The sequence below is a fragment of the Mya arenaria genome, chromosome 12, assembly GCF_026914265.1.
Source record: "Mya arenaria isolate MELC-2E11 chromosome 12, ASM2691426v1".
Taxonomy (NCBI): Eukaryota; Metazoa; Mollusca; class Bivalvia; order Myida; family Myidae; genus Mya; species Mya arenaria.
Window position 1 is genome coordinate 54,335,032 of NC_069133.1, and position 15,550 is coordinate 54,350,581.

Below are 15,550 nucleotides of genomic sequence, written 5' to 3' on the forward strand. Positions count from 1 at the left end.
AAGATGTTGTATTCTAACATTTGACATTGTGGACTACCTTTTGAGCCAGACATGACCCTTAATCAAAATTGACTTTTATTTCATAGATGCAAAAGTTCTTACCAAGTTTGATGAGGTTTAGAAGAACAGATGGCCTAAACCATATCACCTAAAGGCCTAATTTTAGATGTTATCTATTACCAGACTAGTTAAAGACAAAAGTTTTATGAAGATTGGAGCAAGTGCGGACTGTAATGTGTTCCCACGCTTTTTAATTATCAAATTTGGACCTACTTTTTGACTGACATCACCAATTGCCATAGTTGATCTTGTATTCAAGGGGATCAATCTTCTGACGTATTTTGTGAAGATTCGGTAGAGGGTTGACAAAGGTTATTATACATTTCACAAATTTTAGTAAAACTGGCTAACAAACAACAGAATGCAGATTTCAGTTATGACCCACATTGAAGATTATGACCCACATTGAAGATCAAGTCAGAAAACAATGTTTAATTTTAGAACATCGTATTCTATTCCACAAAAGTAATAAGAGGTGGTTGTAAAATATTGTGCCCCCTAGGCCCTGAAAATTATGAAAAATGCATTGAATAGAAGCACAGTTTGTTTGAAAGTGAAGACAAACTTTGGATTGCAGGCAAAAAGTTTTCATGAGACTGTTGACAGTGAAATATGATCAACTGACGCCCCACCTCAAATAGTTTCAAGGTCATAGGACAAACTGTTCTTGTGCTATTTTGCAGACAAAATTGTTTAAAGTTGGTTGACATTAAACTTTGACCTACTGACCTCAAATACAATAAAGGCCATCTACTGGTCATGGTCATAATTGGAAACTTCCTCGATTTTTTTTTGTGGACAAAGTTTTTGTTTGACTGTTGACTTTGCTAGTCAAGGGCAACATACTACTGAAACCATCAACTGTTCAAGGGCAACCTACCAATTACAGTTTAAGGTTCTATACCAATTAATTTAAGAGTTACTACCCGGACAGTGTTTATAATACATTTGACCTAAAACAATAAAGGCCATGTGCTGGTCAAGGGCGACCTACCATTGAAATGTTAAAGCCCTAAATTAAACCATTCCCAAGCTATTATGCTGATAAAACTTGATCTGCCAACAGTTGCAAAAAGAGGCATAGACAAGAAGGTCTGTGCTTGACTGGCCTGCCTAATTTGGTTACTCCCTGTATGAAGATCATAAGACATCTGTAGGCAACTGAACTATAGCAATTCTGACAATTTCAATCAACATGTATGGGCAAATCTTGCTGATTTAAGATAGGAGACAAGCTCTCATAGATATTTAACTTATGTATAAGTTTGGCGAAGATTGGATAATGAATGAAGTCGCTATTGTGTTCACAAGCTAAGCTGACAAATAGCAGTTTTGCAAATTTCAAGGGCAATAATCCAGTCATGCTTGGTCAAATCTGGCTTGTATTGGAAAAGAACCGAGCTCTCATAGGTATCTTACTACTGTATCTCTTCTGGCCTTTAGAGGGCGTTCGGGGTCTCATAGGTATCTTACTACTGTATCTCTTCTGGCCTTTAGAGGGCGTTCGGGATCAGCACTATGTAATATAAAAAGTCTATCTGGATCAATTAAGCTATGCATAGCTGAATATGGCTGGTTTGGTAAATAATCATCGGATAATAAATTAAGACTATCATGTTAAAAAGTTAATTAATGCAAACTTGACAATTCCATGACCCATGATTCAGTCTTGCATGTACATTTCAGGCTGGTTTTCCAAAGGAAGTGAGCTGTTATGGATATCTAGCTTATGTAAAAGTTTGGTAAACATCTGATAAAAAAATGATGTCTTAATCTTGTTCATGCGGTCAATTATAGCAATTCTGCCATTTTTAAAGGGCCATAATCCAGTCATGCATGGACGGATCTGGCTGGTTTATATGTAAAAGAACCGAACTCTTAGGATTACTTCCTACTGTACTGTATAAGTTTGGTAAACGTTGGATAATACATGAAGACTTTATTGTGTAAACAAGCAATCGTTTACGGACACATGGACGGACGACAGATATCGCACCATCGCATATGCTCTTCTGGCCTTTAGATGGCGTTCGGGATCAACACTATGTAAAATAAAAAGTCTAAACAAAGACACCTGAATGTATGATAAGGCTCTGCATAAGCTACAGCAATACAATTAAGACCAGGTGTGCAGTTTTGCAAACAAATATCAATGTTGTACTCGGATAAGCTAAACTGTGAATTTTTGAGGCAACAGTAATGAAAACAAATGATATAATGAAAAGAATCAAGCTAATATTAAGTCCGAAATGTCTACAGGATGGGCCGATTTGGTAAGGTAGCCAAATATGATATTATCCATACTCAAATTAAGGTATTAAAATCATAGTAGTCCCTGCAATTGCTTCTTAAAATTGGACATTTATTTTACTTAAACACCGGGGTTCACTGGCATAATTAGAGATGTTAACTTGATAGATGATTGAGATTTATGAAATGAAAAAAATAAAGCGCGAAGCAGGTAATGGTGATGAATTCGAGATAAAATTACAGAAAGACGCATGAAAGTTACCGAAAGACGCCTTCTAATGCATTTATTTTATTGTTTTTGTATTGATATTATACAAATACATTACCAAACAAAATTTTAGAGAAAAATATTAAAATATAATGATGTAATAGGCAGTTGAAATTTCAGTGTTCGAGATCGAATTCCGCGTGCGACTCGCCAACCGAAAGACAGATAAAAGCTTCCAAAATAAACAATTATTCCAATTAATGATGATCTCATAATATTCATATAACTAAAACACACTCATAAAAATGAAAAAGTTCATGAAAATATTTACTTATTGTTCAATTGAATTAAAACAATATGTCAGTGAAATAGTTGTCTCCCTTCGCCAACCGAAAGACGATTTAACGCAGGTAAAAATAACTTATTAGTTGTTGTATTATGAAAAAGATTATGAATTTGGATTCAAATAATAGCATTTATATTCTTATGGAAATGTTAGATCAATAAACAGCATTTGAAAGTATTTTGGAATATACTTGAAACATTGCCTTTGAAATAGGTCGAAAATGTCGCTAAAATCATTTTCTTTTGAACTAACTTAGATCTACAGTATAGTTCAGGGCTTTCAATTTTTAATTTTTGTTTATATGAAAATTGAAAAAAGAAGTTTTTAAACAGCGAAGTTCTCATCTTCAGATAAATTAGCTTACTTATGGACAATAATAACCAGACCAAACCAAATACACAAAATCAGGCGATGTTTAAAACAACATAATTATCACCCGGTATATGACACCCCACAAAGTAGCGGCACGTTTTTTGGGGGTCAGTTTGGTATTATCGAAAGTGTGTTAATTTGGGTAAACCCTTTTCGGCTCTGTGAAACGTGTTGAGTAAATACCATAATAATTACGCATTAAAGGACCGCATTACGTGTACATTTATAATTGCGGGTGATTTTCACACAAATTGACGGCTTCATTTGAAGATTCATAAATAACAATCGCGAGTAAAAAGGTAAGTTATTGCTGTAAGTATTAAAGAAGTCCAAATTAATAGAACTTTACACTCTGAAATCATTAATGATGGATGAGTTTCCTTGTGCTATATGTGCTGTTGACTGAAGTAGTGATCAATGCATACATTGTTCTAATTGTAGGAATTGGGTTCATGCTAAATGTTCTGAATTGACTGTTAAGCCTTGAGATCTTATTAAGTGGGGAGGGTGGACTGACTGTAATACCACAGGCGCTGAAGGAAAATGTTTATTTTGTTTTGGACAATTCAAAGAACTCATCTAAAAGGGAAAAAAACAACAAAGGAGCTATTTTGGTGATGATTGTGGGACTTGGGATTCAAAAACCCGGGGCTTCACCAAAATCGTATTATATACGAACAGAGACTGGCCATTATGTAATGGTGTAATGTAACCTTTCTTGTATCCAAATTTCCTTAGGGTTAAAATTCATTACAGGGAAGTCGTACATGTCGACCGATATTTTGTTTCTTAAGAGCAATGAGATCGAAAAACTTTACTCTACATTGTACTTTATAGGTAGGTCACATTTAATACGGTGCATAGTATAACATTAAATTTTACAGCTGACATTAGAAGTCGACCAAAATCAGAATCTTAGTACTGTACATGTATATATCACAAAGTTGTTATTTTCTCGTTTCTCATTTCTGTTGTTTTCTTGGTTGCAATAGACAGTGCTGGTGTACATATTATTGTCACTGTTATTCATGTGATTGTTTTGAAAGTTTGATGCACGAGACCATACTGGTGTACATATTCTGGAATGTTGAATGATCAAAAACGTTGCAAAAAGGTCTGACGCCCTTAAATTTTGACAATTTCCAGCAACACCGCTTTGCCAAATTTATGTGTGTTAGAGGATTTGGACATTCATTACATTCTAGTAGTGTTGTACCGATAACAGTAGGGGCAGCCACAATAATAAGTGTCCAGGGGTACTTGTAAAACATTTTGTTATTTGTCATGTACCCCTATCTTGAGGCTGTCAAGTACAAAATTATTCGGAAGACTATTACTTCTGTTCAGCCTGACTACTAGAAAAGGAGTAGATAATGGAAATGAGTAGATTCTCATCCACCAAAGAACGCTAAAATCAGTGCAGGGAAACACACAAATAAGTAATATACACACAGGAAATAGGGCAAAAGAGCACAAATCAGTTAAGTTATTTGGATATTTCTACTTAATTAACCTGCTCCCAAATTTGAGACCAAGCTAACCGATTGCACCAATTCATCTGCTTTCGGATAATGAGTGTATTGTCTTTCAGAACATTTTACTTTTGAGAACGTACAAGCAATATTGAAGAATCATGGCATGTCAACAAACACATTTGCCCTATGGTTTTGAAAACTTCTCAAAATAAATAAATAAATACTTGTTGCAAGTATTTTGAAATTGCCCTCTCGATGTTAGAGAATATTCTAGATTTTAAATTAAATTGTAAAACAAGTTGTACTGTAGAAATGTCAACGTGCACACTCGTTAAATGTTTTGTTATGTCAACATACACATTTCTAATGTTTTATGGTGTAATTCTTAACTTGTTTGACACAATTATGTTTACATATTAATGTGTTTCAATCATCTGAAATATATTATAACATTGTTTTTTTTGTAAGAACCTAAAGAGGCATAGACTCTGTGTAGACTTGGATGTATCACGCAAAACCATGTGTTGCCTGTCATCGGGAGCTACAGTACATGTTTGAATACGAATCGCTTATTCTGCCAGCTTTGCAACAAGCATGGTTGTTATGGACCTGACCTACAAGGAGAAGTTACATTGATGGAATGTTCTCAAAAAGTTCTGAAAGAGTAAATGCACATTTTCGGAAAGCTTTTGAATTGCTGCAGTCAATAGGTCTTAAATTGAGGAGCGAGTTAATAACGTAGAGATATGTAAATAACTTACCTGATTTGTGCTCTTTTGCCCTACTTCCTGTTTGTACGTTACAATTTGTGTGTCACATGGCACAATTGTTTCCCACACTGAAAATGAACTCTAACTTACTTGGTGTAGGCACTTTTAGAGTCCGCTCTGTTTGAAGTCAAATGGTGTTTTGTCATGAAAGTTAAATTGCCCAGGAGTTATAGCTTCATTAAATCAGTTACTAAGTGTATTGTGATAGTAAATTGTCAAGGCTGTGTGAAGATTTCATAACAGAAAATACATTTGGTTGTTGGTTGTACGAAAAAAGCGAAATACATCGAAAGATGAACTTGTGATGTTTTTTTCGTTAAAAATCAACAATTTGTAGATATTTTGATTATTATAATTACCTTGGTTGACATGTTATGCTCTTTTCAATTACGCTTTTCGAATCTCTTTTAGCACGAAAATGGATAACAAAAAAACAACACTTTTTGGTACTGACTTTTGCTTGCTTGGTTGTATATTAGAAAGAAAGGAATACAAGGAGATTTAATATAAAAGCTTAATTTTTAGCTCTACTGGCCAAAGGCCAGAAGAGCTTATGCGATGGTAATGTGTACGTAGTATGTGCATCCGTGCGGTCGTGCGTTCGTGCGTCTGTAAACAATTGCTTGTGAACACGATACAGTCTTCATTTTTGATTGTATCTCGATGAAACTTGTACAGTATCTAGATATCCATTAGAGCTTGGTTCCTTTCGAAAACCAGCAAGATCCGCCCATGAACGCCTAGATTATGGGCCATGAAAGTTTTAAAGAAATGCTTTCTATTCAGGTCTGCATGAGCGAATTCTATTTTTAGCCAAGTTTACATGTACATGTAAATTCAAGTCTAGAGTTAAGGGAGACAATTTGCAAGACTAGGATTTTGAGAGACAATTTGCTTTTTGCTTCTGCAGTTGATTATGTGAATTACTCTGCCTTGTTTTTGTTGAAAGCCCAAAGGCCATTTTTTAGCTTTAAGTTCTGTAGTTTGCGCAGTCATCTTAACAAAATTGGTTGTGAATTTTAAAGTTATGCACCTGGTGTCATTACTGGCCACACCCAGGGTTCACAGGTTTGGTAAACATAAATCTGGAAAGGTTTGAAAATCTTTTTGTGTGTTCGTACATCCATCTCAGCACAACTGATTGTAAATGTTTGTTCAAATTGATCAATGTTGTCCTAGGATGCCCTTGACTTTGACCAATTTTTTTTTGACTTTTAAAACTACAGAAATTTTTACTATGAGTACAGTTTTGAAAGCATTTTTTTTTTGTCGGATGACTTTTACTTGGCACATATTAAAATAGTTCATGCAGCTAATCTGCTTACAATACTTTCTGGGCTCAGATGTTGAACGTGCTACGTTTTCAGGTAACCCAAACACAAAACATAAACTATATGTCGGTTGCCTTTTACCCATACATACATGCTCTGGATTGATATGACCACAAAAGCCATGCCAGTAGAGCATAGGCCCTTTTGGGCCTTTTGTTTAAGGAAATAATGCCACATGAATATTTTAAATGTACATGTACATGTCAGTCAGTTCATAAATAATGAGATTTAATTCATACTGTTACTGTTAGAATTTATTGTTTATAACTCAGCATTTGATCAATTAAAAAATACAATACACGAAACATAGATAAAAATGCCCCATGTAATCACTTTTAAATCAATACTTATGATTAAATAAGGTGCTCAAACTTGCAAGATAGAATAAAAAATAAATTCATAAAATAGCCAAATTATTTATCCTTAAATGCAAGCGTGCCACAAAGTGAGCAACTTAATCTATTGATGAGTGTCAACCAGTAAAATATAGACCAATAAGCTTGTTTTTATCGTAAATAAATGACTGGTATAAAAGGATTGGAAAATAATTCATCTGTGAAATTATGCTAGTCAGGAACAGGAGAATTAGGTCAATTTGGTTCAGTAATACATGTTTATAGTAATATCTTTGACTTTGTGAAATTAAATCAATCAATAATTTGTTTTTTTGATGTGTTAACTTTGTAATACGATCTAAATATTTGCAACATGATAGTATTACCCAGTAAGTAAAGAAACCAGCTATAATAATGATAGGCACTTTCTGGTATCTATTTACATTTAGTCTAGATAGTGTTTAGAGAAAACTTTATTTCCGTTAACGCATGAACTGCACAGAAGTATTAAGTCATTGTTTATTTCATTGCAGTGGTTGAAATTAACACAAGCCCTCAAGCCTTGCACTGGTAAAATGTCTTCCGGGCTTGCTCAAATTATGAATTTTACATAGCAGGGCTTGTTACAGTCATTGAAATTAGACTTTTGGATGAACAAGCCCGAACTCTTGTTTTATTGCATGGAATCATATTTATGAACAAGCCCTGCTAAATAAAATTCAGAATTTGAGCAAGCCCGGAAGACATTTTACCAGAGCAGGGCTTGCGGGCTTGTGCTAATTTCGACCACTGTTGTTAGAAAACTTGATGTCAAGCAATAGTTTAAGAATTCAGGCTTGTTCATCCAAAAGTCTAATTTCAATGACTGTCATTCCAGGTGCATTCTGTTTGGATAAGTTAGATGTCATTCATCCAATGGTAAACATGATTTCAAAAGGCAGATAATTATATTCGAAAAGGCCAAATTTACACAAATCAATCCTTAAATGAATATATAAGCTGATAAAGCATAAAGAGATTGCTGGATTGTATAAAAACTTAAGAAATTGATGTTACAATAAGATTCCTTTAGAAGAAAAAAGTTTGAAGTAATGTTTACATATAAATTATCTTTTTACAAAATTTTATATTAACACTGTATTTTATTTTATGGTGTTCCAAGGTCTAAATAGTAAATGTCATTGCTTACATGTTTGTATTATTTTTCACTTATGATCAGGTCTAAAAAATTAATATCTTAATATGAATTTATTAAACCCTGCTACATGTATTTATTTAACAGGTCACAAATTTTACAGGTCACCTATTGGCCTGTTTTCCATCAGCCAATCAGATGCATACTGACACTTAGTCGGTATTGCAAATGAAGACTTAAAACAAAGATATTGCCTTCTGACATTTATGATATGGACGTGGTATAGAGAAACAGTTTTTTGCTTGCAAGGTGGAATAGCTCATTGGATAGAGTGGATGATTTAAGAACAAAAGAATGTCTGCATCTGTAGTCAAAATATCATCAATTTTACATTTTTATGCTTAAGAAGGTGGGCATACATGTATTAAAATGGTACTGTCTGTCCGTCCATGCATCCTACTTGCTTTTGTTTTTCTGTGTCCAGGTTTAAACTTTGTCAGGAAAGTAGGCTGCTCATATGCTTGTAGTTTATGCAAGCTCTTTTATTCCAACAGTTGTCAAAATTAACACAAGCTCATATTCTGGATTTTATGAATCTTGTTCATCCAAAAGTCTAATTTCTGTTTCAATGATCTGTCTGGCACTTTAGGGGCATTTGTCACTTACAGTGTCAGCTCTTGTTTTAAATAAATCATTTGAATAACACCTTTCTGTCAATTTTTGTATTATGTTCCATCAGTGCCTCCTATGTTCAATATTTAAGATCACAGACTATCAGTGGTTCATATCTTCTTATCGGCTGAGCTATAAATAGCAATCTTAGCATGCTAGATAATTTACAATACAGCTTACAACAGTTCAGTGCCAGATCTTACCGCAAGCAAGTGAGATCGTGCACTTAGTCAAAGGACATAAAAACACCAATTCACAGACGTCTTAATTTATATGAGAGAGATGGTACCCATCGTCTTATGATCAACAAGCATTTATACAATAACCTGTGGAAATAGATTACTCACCATTCTCCTATTGGGATTCAGCTTACACAATATGCAGGCAAGAAATGAAAAAAAAATGTAATAACAGTTTTATGGTCACCTGCCCTCAATTTTGTTGGGTTTTGTGCTAGAGTGAGCTTATATTAATATTGGATAGGAGCGATCGGTTCTTACATCATTGTCTACAGTTTATAATTTGTTATCACTTAAGAGGCTTATGAAAAAATTGATGGAAATTTGTCAGAAGTCTCAATAAAATTGTTTTATGTGTTGATGAATGGAAATTGTAAAGCCGTATTTGCTATTTTCTAGGGACGTATTGACCAGCAATGTCATCATTGCTCAGTTCTCTGAGCGGAAAGGACGACACTAGCCAGTCGAGCATTGATCTGGAATCATCTCATCAGGTCAGTATAGATCAGTGATTTTTATTTAAATTTTCAAAACCACCCGTGGCTTTACAATAATTATTGGGAAAATAAGCGCGTTAATTCCCAAAATTGGGAAAATACAATGAACATTAAAATGGTCATTTAAAATAACCAGTAACAAAGACACCTATTAAAACTGTTTCAACTCTCTTTAATGACAGTTACTATCATCAGAACATGTAAAACATGATTTTTGTGCCAAATGACCCCTAAACATTATCACTTTCTCACCAAACAAATTGCAATTTTAGCTTTCTGGTCTTGTTATATGTTAATTAAATGCGAGATCTTAAAAACACAATAAACAAAGTTAAACTGAAATCATACATAACTCATAAGTAACAAAAAACCATTGTACTTTCAGCATAATGCAATCTCTTAAATTGCAGTTACTATCCTAAAAACATGAGCTACTCATCTTTATGATTAAACTTTTAAGTTAAATGTTACATTTTGCTATAAGGTAATGCTTTCACTTATTATTTGTTATTGTTTGCCGGAAAGTTGAAGTCAAAACTTCGAAAATCGTAAACAAATTGATCAGTGTCATTAGACGAATTACCTTCGTCTCGGTGATGATGATCAAAAACGGTTTATTTCCTGGGCCCTATCCCGGATCGAACCGGTTCCTGCTATTATTGCGCGTTCGCATAGTGTTTAAAATGCATTGTTTTACGAAATAAAAACAAAAAGCACAATTAATATTTGTATTTTTTATTCATTTCTGAGGGGAATTGATTACCTTTTTTTGGGAAAATATGACTCTTTTTTGGGAAAATTGGATGATTTTCGGCGAGGGGAAACAGCCATTATTCGGCGGTAAATTTCATGAAAAAAAATCACTGTAGATATACATTTAAGTTGGGATACATTGGGCAGCTGTTCCGAATTTTGTTAAAGTTGACAAAGCTGTGAACATCATTGTTGTTAACTTTCACATCTTTACAACTCTAGAAGTTTGGTTGACACACTTGCGATCTACAGTCTTTCTAATAAGAGCTTGGTAAGCAGTTTGGTCATGACCAGCAGATGAGGGCATTGGGTCATGGTCATGACCAGCAGATGAGGGCAGTGGGTCATGGTCATGACCAGCAGATGAGGGCAGTGGGTCATGGTCATGACCAGCAGATGAGGGCAGTGGGTCATGGTGATGACCAGCAGATGAGAGCAGTGGGTCATGGTCATGACCATCAGATGAGGGCAGTGGGTCATGGTCATGAACAGCAGATGAGGGCAGTGTGTCATGGTCATAACCAGCAGTGGGTCATGGTCATGACTAGCAGATGAGGGCAGTGGGTCATGGTCATGACCAGCAGATGAGGGCAGTGGGTCATGGTCATGAACAGCAGATGAGGGCAGTGTGTCATGGTCATAACCAGCAGTGGGTCATGGTCATGACCAGCAGATGAGGGCAGTGGGTCATGGTCATGACCAGCAGATGAGAGCAGTGGGTCTTGACCAGCTGATGAGGGAAGTAGGTCATGGTCATGACCAGCAGATGAGGGCATTAGGTTATGGTCATGACCAGCAGATGAGGGCAGTGGGTCATGGTCATAACCAGCAGATGAGGGCAGTGGGTCATGACCAGCTGATGAGGGAAGTAGGTCATGGTCATGGCCAGCAGATGAGGGCAGTAGGTTATGGTCATGACCAGCAGATGAGGGCAGTAGGTCATGGTCATGAACAGCAGATGAGGGCAGTGGGTCATGGTCATGACCAGCAGATGAGGGCAGTGGGTCATGGTCATGACCAGCAGAGGGCAGTGGGTCATGGTCATGGTCAGCAGATGAGGGCAGTGGGTCATGGTCATGACTAGCAGATGAGGGCAGTGGGTCATGGTGATGACCAGCAGATGAGGGCAGTGGGTCATGGTGATGACCAGCAGATGAGAGCAGTGGGTCATGGTCATGACCATCAGATGAGGGCAGTGGGTCATGGTCATGAACAGCAGATGAGGGCAGTGTGTCATGGTCATAACCAGCAGTGGGTCATGGTCATGACTAGCAGATGAGGGCAGTGGGTCATGGTCATGACCAGCAGATGAGGGCAGTGGGTCATGGTCATGAACAGCAGATGAGGGCAGTGTGTCATGGTCATAACCAGCAGTGGGTCATGGTCATGACCAGCAGATGAGGGCAGTGGGTCATGGTCATGACCAGCAGATGAGAGCAGTGGGTCTTGACCAGCTGATGAGGGAAGTAGGTCATGGTCATGACCAGCAGATGAGGGCATTAGGTTATGGTCATGACCAGCAGATGAGGGCAGTGGGTCATGGTCATAACCAGCAGATGAGGGCAGTGGGTCATGACCAGCTGATGAGGGAAGTAGGTCATGGTCATGGCCAGCAGATGAGGGCAGTAGGTTATGGTCATGACCAGCAGATGAGGGCAGTGGGTCATGGTCATGAACAGCAGATGAGGGCAGTGGGTCATGGTCATGACCAGCAGATGAGGGCAGTGGGTCATGGTCATGACCAGCAGAGGGCAGTGGGTCATGGTCATGGTCAGCAGATGAGGGCAGTGGGTCATGGTCATGACTAGCAGATGAGGGCAGTAGGTCATGGTCATAACCATCAGATGAGAGCAGTGGGTCATGGTCATGACCAGCAGATTAGGGCAGTGGGTCATAGTCATGACCAGCAGATGAGGGCAGTTGGTCATGGTCATAACCAGCAGAGGGCAGTGGGTCATGGTCATGGTCAGCAGATGAGGGCAGTGGGTCATGGTCATGACTAGCAGATGAGGGCAGTAGGTCATTGGTCATGACCAGCAGATGAGGGAAGTAGGTCATGGTTATGACCAGTAGCTGAGGGCAGTAGGTCATGGTCATGACCAGCAGATGAGGGCAGTGGGTCATGGTCATAACCAGCAGAGGGCAGTGGGTCATGGTCATGGTCAGCAGATGAGGGCAGTGGGTCATGGTCATGACTAGCAGATGAGGGCAGTAGGTCATTGGTCATGACCAGCAGATGAGGGAAGTAGGTCATGGTTATGACCAGTAGCTGAGGGCAGTAGGTCATGGTCATGACCAGCAGATGAGGGCAGTGGGTCATGGTCATAACCAGCAAATGAGGGCAGTGGGTCATGACCAGCAGATGTGGGCAGTAGGTCATGGTCATGACCAGCAGATGAGGGAAGTAGGTCATGGCCAGCAGATGAGGACAGTAGATTATGGTCATGACCAGCAGATGAGGGCAGTAGGTCATGGTCATGGACAGCAGATGAGGGCAGTGGGTCATGGTCATGACCAGCAGATGAGGACAGTGGGTCATGGTCATAACCAGCAGATGAGGGCAGTGGGTCATGGTCATAACCAGCAGATGAGGGCAGTGGGTCATGGTCATGACCAGCAGATGAGGGCAGTGGGTCATGGTGATGACCAGCAGATGAGGGCAGTGGGTCAGGGTGATGACCAGCAGATGAGGACAGTTGGTCATGGTAATGGCCAGCAGATGAGGGCAGTGGGTCATGGTCATGGCCAGAAGATGAGGGCAGTGGTTCATGGTGATAACCAGCAGATGAGGGCAGTGGGTCATGGTCATGGCCAGCAGATGAGGGCAGTGGATCATGGTCATGACCAGCAGATGAGGGCAGTGGGTCATGACCAGCTGATGAGGGAAGTAGGTCATGGTCATGGCCAGCAGATGAGAGCAGTGGGTCATGGTCATGATCAGCAGATGAGGGCAGTGGGTCATGGTCATGAACAGCAGATGAGGGCAGTGTGTCATGGTCATAACCAGCAGTGGGTCATGGTGATGACTAGCAGATGAGGGCAGTGGGTCATGGTCATGACCAGCAGATGAGGGCAGTAGGTCCTGGTCATGACCAGCAGATGAGGGCAGTGGGTCATGACCAGCTGATGAGGGAAGTAGGTCATGGTCATGACCAGCAGATGAGGGCATTAGGTTATGGTCATGAACAGCAGATGAGGGCAGTGGGTCATGGTCATAACCAGCAGATGAGGGCAGTGGGTCATGACCAGCTGATGAGGGAAGTAGGTCATGGTCATGGCCAGCAGATGAGGGCAGTAGGTTATGGTCATGACCAGCAGATGAGGGCAGTAGGTCATGGTCATGACCAGCAGATGAGGGCAGTTGGTCATGGTCATGACCAGCAGATGAGGGCAGTGGGTCATGGTCATGACCAGCAGAGGGCAGTGGGTCATGGTCATGGTCAGCAGATGAGGGCAGTGGGTCATGGTCATGACTAGCAGATGAGGGCAGTAGGTCATTGTCATGACCAGCAGATGAGGGCAGTGGGTCATGGTCATAACCATCAGATGAGAGCAGTGGGTCATGGTCATGACCAGCAGATGAGGGCAGTGGGTCATGGTCATAACCAGCTGATGAAAGCAGTTGGTCATGGTCATGACCAGCAGATGAGGGCAGTGGTTCATGGTCATGACCAAGAGAGGGCAGTGGGTCATGGTCATGGTCAGCAGATGAGGGCAGTGGGTCATGGTCATGGTCAGCAGATGAGGGCAGTGGGTCATGGTCATGACCAGCAGATGAGGGCAGTAGGTCATTGGTCATGACCAGCAGATGAGGGAAGTAGGTCATGGTCATGACCAGCAGCTGAGGGCAGTAGGTCATGGTCATGACCAGCAGATGAGGGCAGTGGGTCAAGGTCATAACCAGCAGATGAGGGCAGTGGGTCATGACCAGCAGATGAGGGCAGTAGGTCATGGTCATGACCAGCAGATGAGGGAAGTAGGTCATGGCCAGCAGATGAGGACAGTAGATTATGGTCATGACCAGGAGATGAGGGCAGTAGGTCATGGTCATGAACAGCAGATGAGGGCAGTGGGTCATGGTCATGACCAGCAGATGAGGGCAGTGGGTCATAGTGATGACCAGCAGATGAGGGCAGTGGGTCATGGTGATGACCAGCAGGTGAGGGCAGTGGGTCATGGTCATGACCAGCAGATGAGGGCACTGGGTCATGGTTATGACCAGCAGATGAGGGCAGTGGGTCATGGTCATGACCAGCAGATGAGGGCAGTGGATCATGGTCATGACCAGCAGATGAGGGCAGTGGGTCATGGTCATGACCAGCAGATGAGGGCAGTGGGTCATGGTCATGACCAGCAGATGAGGGCAGTGGATCATGGTCATGACCAGCAGATGAGGGCATTGGGTCATGGTCATGACCAGCAGATGAGGGCAGTGGGTCATGGTGATGACCAGCAGATGAGGGCAGTGGGTCATGGTAATGGCCAGCAGATGAGGGCAGTGGATCATGGTCATGACCAACAGATGAGGGCACTGGGTCATGGTTATGACCAGCAGATGAGGGCAGTGGGTCATGATCATAATCTGCAGATGAGGGCCTACTGTCATGACCAGCAGGTGAGGGCAGTTGGTTATGGTCATCACGAGCAGATGAGGGCAGTGGGTCATGGTCATAACCAGCTATTGAGGGCAGTAGGTCATGGTCATAACCAGCAGGTGAGGGCAGTGGGTCATGGTCATAACCATCAGTTGAGGGCAGTGGGTCATGGTGATGACCAGCAGATGAGGGCAGTGGGTCATGGTCATGACCAGCAGGTGAGGGCAGTGGTTCATGGTCATGACCAGCAGATGAGGGCAGTGGGTCATGGTTATGACCAGCAGATTAAGCTCAATTACTGATAAATGCTTGGTGTAGGAACTTTGGAAGGCAGTCATTTTACTTTGGAGGCATTTTTTTCTGGTAAATTCATTACTTTTTATTGAATGGATTTGTGGTTATTTGCACGCACGGTATTTCACTATGATTTACACATGTCAGACTAGTGTTGGGAATCGGTTGCAATTTTACCTTATGTCTATGATTGAAGTTATTAAGTGTTGTTGTATAAA

The 15,550-nt window shown here is 40.1% G+C and overlaps 1 protein-coding gene across 1 annotated transcript in view; it reads left to right on the top strand.

Moving 5' to 3' along the window:
- Positions 1 to 3,989: 3,989 nt before the first annotated feature.
- LOC128211630 (nuclear hormone receptor HR96-like) overlaps positions 3,990 to 15,550 on the top strand; it is a 31,116-nt gene continuing 19,555 nt past the window's right edge. Inside the window, exons 1-2 of the mRNA XM_052916617.1 lie at positions 3,990 to 4,073; positions 9,593 to 9,687. Coding sequence (XP_052772577.1) covers positions 9,610 to 9,687 — 78 coding nt within the window. The 5' untranslated portion in view covers positions 3,990 to 4,073; positions 9,593 to 9,609. The remainder of the gene's footprint in view (positions 4,074 to 9,592; positions 9,688 to 15,550) is intronic.